This window comes from Erythrolamprus reginae, chromosome 1 (assembly GCF_031021105.1).
Source record: "Erythrolamprus reginae isolate rEryReg1 chromosome 1, rEryReg1.hap1, whole genome shotgun sequence".
Taxonomy (NCBI): domain Eukaryota; kingdom Metazoa; phylum Chordata; class Lepidosauria; order Squamata; family Dipsadidae; genus Erythrolamprus; species Erythrolamprus reginae.
In genome coordinates this window covers 292,897,830-292,906,006 of record NC_091950.1, presented here as the reverse complement: position 1 = coordinate 292,906,006, position 8,177 = coordinate 292,897,830, and the positions used below count along the sequence as shown (strand labels likewise).

Below are 8,177 nucleotides of genomic sequence, written 5' to 3'. Positions count from 1 at the left end.
CTACTTTGATAACTAGAAGATTTCAACTTTATTTATAATATGGACTAGCTGAATAGGAATAAAAGATGGAAATTAACAACATTGACTATTTTATTTCAGAACCATAAGCAATAATTCTTACAAGTACTGCATCAGAACACATGGGTGTATCATACATTTTTTTAAAATTGTTTTTTTAATAAAAAAATTAAAAAAATTTCCCTGGAATGCCTTATCACAAATTGCAAGTAATGTGTTTGCCTTTTTTCTCTGTGGCTATGAGAAAAGAAACACACACCAAAAGTGGGACAGCTATTTTCCATATTCAAATGAGTTAACAAAATGTTACCCGTTTCATTATCTTAAAGTAGGATTATAATGGTCCTCATACCATTCAGCACATAACGCACTATACTGGAAATTAAATGTTTTCATGTTGTGTAATCTCTCAGCAATTTTACAGGGATTGTTTATGCAGAAATAGATGTGTCCCCAATTTAAAAGTTGCATACATTATCACAGATACAATACAAATGTATCTTAATCAGTTTCCTCTGCATGTACAAAAATATATTTCTTCATTTTATTTCTGCAAATATTTAATATCTAGAGATAGTTGAAAGTCAAGAACAATAAGCAGGACTGAGGCTTAATTCTTGAATATGAAGTTGAAAAAAATAACGGTCCCATCTATAATCTGGCTAAATATTTTAGTGCCATTTTCCCAAGCTTTGGTCTTAACATTTTTATAATGTATTTTTGTTTCATGTCCAGAGATACACATAATTTTTCATGTGAGCTATATTAACTTTGATTAATAGCTATCTTAATTCCACTTTATTTTACTTAAATATTATTTATTATCAATGTATTGCAATGTTTAGTTTGTAAATTTCTTAAATCTATTTCAATTAGTTTTTAAGATTACATTTTTTCCCTATAATGTTAACCAGGCAAAACATTTGTTGGCAAAATAACCATGTCTTAATGCCTAGACACCTTTTATATCTTGATGTAAATTATTAATTAGAATTATCTGTCACCCTCTCTGCATTTTCAGAATACCTACAGTTTGTGTATTCTAGATATCATTTCTTCTTTGACGATTCATACTCCAGCCATTCGCTGAAGCCACCAGGAAAATGCTGAGCTCTGAAAGCACATAAGACAGCTTCTGTAACATTTCTTATTGCCCAAACCACTTACAGGAACATTATCCTCTTAAGAATATGATGACCAGTATTATAGGAGATGAGTAAACAATGATTAGGAAAGATAAAGTGGTGAGAAAGTTTGAATCATATTAGTTAAATACTTTTGGAAATCAGCCAGATCATAAAGTAATTTTGAATAATAGCAAATATAAGAATTTACAATAAAATATTTCTTTAGATGTTCTTAAATGAGACATTCTTAGCACTTGGCCACTCGTTTTCAGTTAAGTATATTAGGATTTTTAAGCAGACTCTGGTTTAGAATACTTTAATCCAAACATTGAATTTTACAGGGTAACAAACATTTCTCACAATACTTCCAAGTTTGTTCTTTTTTTAAAAAAAATCAGCTAAGTAAAAGGCTGAATAAACACCATCTTTGAATTGTGGGTTAAGAATCACCTAGAAGCAGTGTACTTTGGTTTTAAAATGGATTGATATTCCTTAAAGTATATTAAACTCAACTGGAAAAGGGGATGCCTATATTAGAAAATAAAAGTCATGCAAATATGAATCTTGCCACAAGGTATTAAACACTGAATTATCTTTGTCCCAAATGAAATATATGATAGCACTGTTTTTCCTTCTACAATTGGGTTTTTTTTGGGGGGGTGGGGGCGGGTAAAATTTTTGTAGAATTAAGTTGAAAGCGAGTTAGTGTTTGTTTGGGCAAATTTGATCTCATAGTAGATTTAGTACATCCATAGTACATTTTTCTTAGGTTTAGATTTTCAGATGTGTTATTCAGAAACTATCAGATGCTATTTATTAGATCAATCTATCCGCTGCATTTTAAGAGCAAAATGTTAAAGAACAAACTCTTTCCCCTGATTTGTATTTGTCCTTTTAAGTCCATATTATTTTTAGCTTACTGTTTTAATTATTAGATTTGTATATACATTGTTTCGTATTGCATGCTATGAGCCGCTCCGAGTTCTCGGAGAGGGGCGGCATACAAGTCTAATAAATGTATTATTTATTATTATTTATTATTTAGATTTGTATGCCACCCCTCTCCGCAGACTCGGGGCGGCTCACAGCAAAATGAAACAATTCATGACAAATCTAAATTATAATTTAAAATATTTTAAAAACCCCATTTACTAAAACAAACATACATACAAACATACCATACATAAATTGTATAGGCCCGGGGGAGATATCTCAGTTTCCCCATGCCTGACGACAAAGGTGGGTTTTAAGGAGCTTACAAAAGGCAAGGAGAGTAGGGGCAGTTCTAATCTCTGGGGGGAGCTGGTTCCAGAAAGTTGGGGCCGCCACAGAGAAGGCTCTTCCCCTGGGGCCCGTCAACCGACATTGTTTAGTTGACGGGAGCCGGAGAAGGCCCATAATAAAATAATAATAATAATAATAATAATAATAATAATAATAATAATAATAATAAATGAAACTAGAAACAATTCATTTGCAATAAAACTATAGTCACACACACACACCTTTCCTGAATGCTTTATGCTTACCTGCTGAAACCCAATGATTTTGCATCATCTAGAGCCTGTTTGCTTCTCACGCCAGCGAGACAGGAAAACACTACATGGTCTGATTTAGAAGGCATTTCTTCATTGTATTTTTCTTTAAAATTTACTGTGTCCATCTGTAAAGCTTCCATAACTTCTCCTACTGTAAAAAATAAATAATCTCCAGTGATTTAATTGGCTTTTTTTAATAAATACCCATTGGCTGGATTGCCATTTTCATGCTAAGCATAAATTGAGTCACTAGAAAGGGATCCCATGTGCCACAATGATGTGTGTACACACACATACATATACACACAAATGTTTAGTGACATCAAAATGCAAATCTTTCCCTTTTCTATTTGTATCCCAATGTTGAAGACAAATGTAAAAGTGGCAGGGCCTATGTAATGATGTATGCTTTGTTGCCCCTATTGCTGTACCTCTTTGACTTCTCTGGATGATCAGAGTTGGCCTGCTGCACAAATCCAAGTACAGAAACTACCACATGTAAGATAATTCCATGGTTTTTTGCCTTGTATACAATGAACTGGAGCTTTGCTTTTTCCTTACTTTAAGTCACCCAACAACAACTTACATGGAATATGGATTGAGCCAGGAATTTTGCCATGCTCTATAATTTCCCATTTTTCTCTAACGTCAATAAGCCGGATGGCCTTTGATTCCAACAAATCTTTGAGCTGTTGATAGGAGACATTCTGATCCTCAGCTGTGCAAAAGCTTTGTCTCCCATTTTTTGAATCTATAAAGGTAAATAAAGAAAAAAGTTAACAACAATAGTACTACAGATTCTGACATGATCATCAAAGCACTAATTTGCTTCTAAGTGCTGCTGGGCAACAACACCAGCTAGGTAATCAATGCATTGACCAAGTGTTTAAATGGACAAGCAGAGTCCAGACATGCTGTCTGTATATTTACCCCAGAGCAGTTTTCCAGAACACATGAATTTCATATATTATTCCTTTACTCTGCTCAAAGGCAGCAACTTGGGTTATGTTTTACAAAGCAAAAGATGTGTTGTTTTAACCCATTAGGCTAAAGTATCAAACCACATGATGGTTGAATAAAGTATTCGAAAAACTGTTAAGACCTGGCTTTGCCGCGTGAATCTTAACATCTGACATGCCCAAATTATGTTTGACTGGCATGTATGTTGTTTTTTTCAATTAGATTTATGGTTTTTCTAGGGGGTTATTTTAGTTAGGTTTATAACGGGGTTTAAATAATTACTGTTAATATTTGACTTTTTATTATTGTATTATTTTTATTGTAAACTGCCCTAAATCCTACGGGATTGGGCGGCATAGAAGAAGAATAAATTAAATTAATTAAATTAAATTCAACCATCATGTGGTTCCTATGGTATTTTAATCTGGTTTGATTTTGACTTAATTTTTGTGTACTGTAAAGGGTTTTTGTTTTAGCAAACTATGTGCACGTAGTGGAGTCGTAAACCAGAGGAAATAATTCCAATTCTCTTAGAAAAGTCTTTGATTTTTTTCTATAAACCAAAGAATACCAACTTTTATGACCTCTTTCTCAGATTTATAACATTTGAGAAGCTAAATACTTAACCTGTATATTATACAACAATCAATGGCTTACTTGGCATAATGTGAATATTAGGTCATAGTACTTGTTCTTGTGTATTACTAAAGAAAGTAAATATTTTGAAGTATGTAATAAATAAAATCTAGACTTTACAATTTTTGGGGGGCAATATAGCCTGCATGATAAATCATTGAAGTATATATGAAATTAATTTTTTAATGGAAAAAAGCATATACTAATTTATATACTTGAGACAAATTATAGTCTGGTGTATAATTAATATAAGTATAGTGACTTAAATGCTAATATAATGCTAATATCTGTATATCTACGGAGAAGGGCGGCATACAAATCAAAAATTATAATAATAATAATAATAATAATAATAATAATAATAATAATAATAATAATTTAATTTTCTTTGATTTTCTTCTGTGTTTACTATTGTGTTTTCTTTTTTTAGTGGAAAATTAATAAAAATATTTAAAAAGGAAAAAAGAAAGAAAATACAGTAATTTCTACCATCAGAGTGTGTCTGAAAAAGATACAAGGAAGAAATTGTACAAACGAGGAAGTTAGGCTTGAAAAAAAGCAGAGAAACTGCCAAACCCACTAATGTAAATTTGGAGTTTAAACCGGACTCCAGCGAACACCAGTGGAAACTACACGGGGCATGAGTCCGAATCCTTGTTCTGCCCACTTTCCACGGTTGAAGTTAATATCGGATTCTTTAAAAACTCAATACAGTATTTCTTTTTCAGGAACGGGATACAACCCAGTTAAAGCATTTGCCCATCGCTTAGCACTGAATTGAGCAATCCAGGAAACAAGGGAACGCCCTCCTGCGCTCTGATTCTCCTAATCCCGCCGGGGCACTTACAGTCTGAAGGACAAAAGCGACCGATGCCAGCCGCTCGTTCAAATGTATGCAGGGCGCTCTCACGGCGGCCACACGTCAGCTGGCTTAGCTTTCGTCCACCGCAGCCGCTTAACCTACTTGCAGCCGGCTGCGAATTTAAACCAAAAGTGAATCGACCCAGCGTAATTAAACCAAAAGTGAGTCGACCCAAGCTGCAACATCCTTGCATGCTTCCTACTGCTGCGGAACTCTCTTGCCTGGCTTAGAAGGCCACCGCCCACTTTGGCTGGGCTTCCCAAAGAGTAGGCTACCCGGTTCGCCTGTCTCCTTGGTTGCGCTTTCCCAGGAAGGTGCGTCTCCGTTTGGAGGAAGAGATGCTAATTGAAAAACCAGGTGTACTTTTACTTGCAGGGATAAAATGATTCCTCTGACTGGAGTCTCTTTGCTCATCCAAAAAGCCAGTGTAGTTGTTGTAGAAGGAATAACAGTACATAAGTGCACTAGCCTGCCTTTCGTCCCCTGTCCAATTGTCTCTCCTTATCTCATATATCATATATCTTTTCTTCCTTTCATATATCTTCTCCTCTATTTCTATATCTTTTCTTTATATATAATACTTCATGTCTATTCTCTTCAATATGTATTGTGTATTGGAATAAATAAATAAATAAATAAATAAATAAATAATCCTGTCTCAGAAGGTTGAAGGGGTCTCTTGCCAGTTTCATTTAAAAAAAAGAAACTAAACCGAATGTGATTTGGAGTACGGTTGTTGAATAGAATAGAATAGAATAGAATAGAATAGAATAGAATGTCTTATGGAGAATACTAGCTAACCTAAATGAAACAGTAGTACTATTGTCTTCAGTATTAGCATTATGACAATCATTAAGTGTTGTACCACATGTTTCTTGACGAATCTATATTTTCTCTTATGTATACTTAGAGCAGATGCACCAAGACAAATTCCTTGTGCGTCCAATCACACTTGGCCAATAAAGAATTCTATTCTATTCTATTACATTATTATCTAGGGTTTTCTTTTATAAACGGAACTGTGATCATAAGCTTTTATAGAAAGGTTTGGATAGTACAGAATGACTATTCCTGCTTTACCTAGGAAAAATATCACCCACATGCATACAGTCTGTATTCATAACACTAATTAACAAAACTTAACTAGTCAAATATTTCAAATGTCATTAAGCTTTATAAATATATTGGTAGGTTAAGGTTCTGTTAGTAGCTCTTGACTAGTTTAAGGAATATTTCAATATTTGGGCACCCATATACTATATACTACTACTACCAGTGAGACTCCAGGTTGGCCTTTGGTGCCATAGCATTAATAAGGTTTCTTTCTACAAAAATATTTCAAATTGCATTGATCTAGCATATGGACGTCAAACTCACAGCCCATAGGCTGGATGTGTTACGCACTGACCAATCCCACTCCTAGTTTGGCAAAGGCGGGGTGTGTCACAACACATGACCCGACATGAGTTTGACACCCCTGGGAAAGATCAGTTTTCATAATAAAATGGGAATTAATGCATATTGTTCTGTAGTTTCTTTATCAAGTCATCTTGATCATCATTTTTAAACAGGACTGTTGTCCCAACCTTCCCTCCCTCTCTGGATGGATGGATGGACGGATACATAGATATTCATAATACTTTGAAAGTATCTTTACAGCTATCTGATGGCATGTTAACTTTAGATTTCTATATGCAAGGTGTATTACAGTTTAAAACTAGTCATGACATGTGACAACTATTTAGCAACAGTAAAGTGTTTCATAACACTAGTGAATGTACCGTGTTTCCCCGATAGTAAGACCCCCCCGATTGTAAGACATATGGGGGGTTTCAGGGGGGTCGGCTAATATTAGCCATACCCCGAAAGTAAGACATATGTCTTACTTTCGGGGAAACACGGTATTGCAGGGGGGGGGAGCCCGATGACCCGCCGAGCAGGTGGGAGAGCTTGGCCGCAAGACACAAAGGATTTCCCTCGAGAGAGAGAGAGTGGGGGATAGTCGTCGTCGGAGCGCTAAAGACCAGGGCAGAGAAAGCACGAGCTGCATGCGGGAGAAGCGGAGGAGGAATCAGGCAAGCCGATTCCTGTGTGAGTCCGTTCTGTGTGAGTCTGTGTGAGCCTGTTCTGTGTGAGTCCGGTCCGGGTTTTGCTTACAGCCCCGGGCATTAGCAATAGCAGCGGCGGCAGGAGAGGCAGCCCTTTGCAATGTGCGCTAAAGACCAGGGCAGAGAAAGCGCGAGCTGCATGCGGGAGAAGCGGAGGAGGAATCAGGCAAGCCGATTCCTGTGTGAGTCCGTTCTGTGTGAGTCTGTGTGAGCCTGTTCTGTGTGAGTCCGGTCCGGGTTTTGCTTACAGCCCCGGGCATTAGCAATAGCAGCGGCGGCAGGAGAGGCAGCCCTTTGCAATGTGGTCCGCCTGTCTCGGCACTTGCAGAGCGAGGATGTAGAGGTGGGTTTGCGGAGGAGTTGCTGGCGGGGAATGGAGCGAGGGAGGGCAGGGGAGGGATTCCCATTCGGCTTGCCTGATTCCTCCTCTGCTTCTCCCGCATGCAGCTCTCGCTTTCTCTGCCCTGGTCTTTAGCGCTCCGACGACAACTATCCCCCACTCTCTCTCTCTCTCTCTCTCAAAGAAAAGCCTTAATTTCGTAGCCATCGGCCTTCCGAGGCTGGAGTTCATCCTTTTGGGGGATTACGATCGCTTAATCCAAACCACCGCCGCTATCCCCCCCCCACGCGATTCCTTGCACCTTCTTCCCAACGTTATATCTGCGGTTCAGCCTCCTTCCCCGTCGAGAGAATTCCGATAGCAATACTAAGTTCTTTCCCTTTAAACACAAGCATAAGCACGCGACCCAAAGTAGAGATGCAAAACTTTTTCCAATGTAAGACATACCCCGATAGTAAGACATAGGGGGGCTTTTGGGGGTAAAAAGAAAGTAAGACATGGTCTTACTATCGGGGAAACACGGTAACAGAACACATCACATCGCATGTTTTTTCCTCTTCTTTTTCCTCTTTGGTTTTTTGTTTGTTG

General features: G+C 37.2%; 1 protein-coding gene across 1 annotated transcript; it reads right to left on the bottom strand.

The window, feature by feature from the left end:
- Nucleotides 1-72: 72 nt before the first annotated feature.
- Nucleotides 73-5,393, bottom strand: LOC139156979 (thiosulfate sulfurtransferase/rhodanese-like domain-containing protein 3). Its single transcript, XM_070733263.1, has 4 exons — nucleotides 5,127-5,393; nucleotides 3,270-3,434; nucleotides 2,675-2,834; nucleotides 73-1,131 (listed from the first exon to the last, which is right to left on the bottom strand). The coding sequence occupies exons 1-4, from the start codon at nucleotides 5,332-5,334 to the stop codon at nucleotides 1,068-1,070; spliced, it is 597 nt and encodes a 198-aa protein (XP_070589364.1). The 5' UTR covers nucleotides 5,335-5,393; the 3' UTR covers nucleotides 73-1,067.
- Between the last annotated feature and the right edge of the window lie 2,784 nt (nucleotides 5,394-8,177).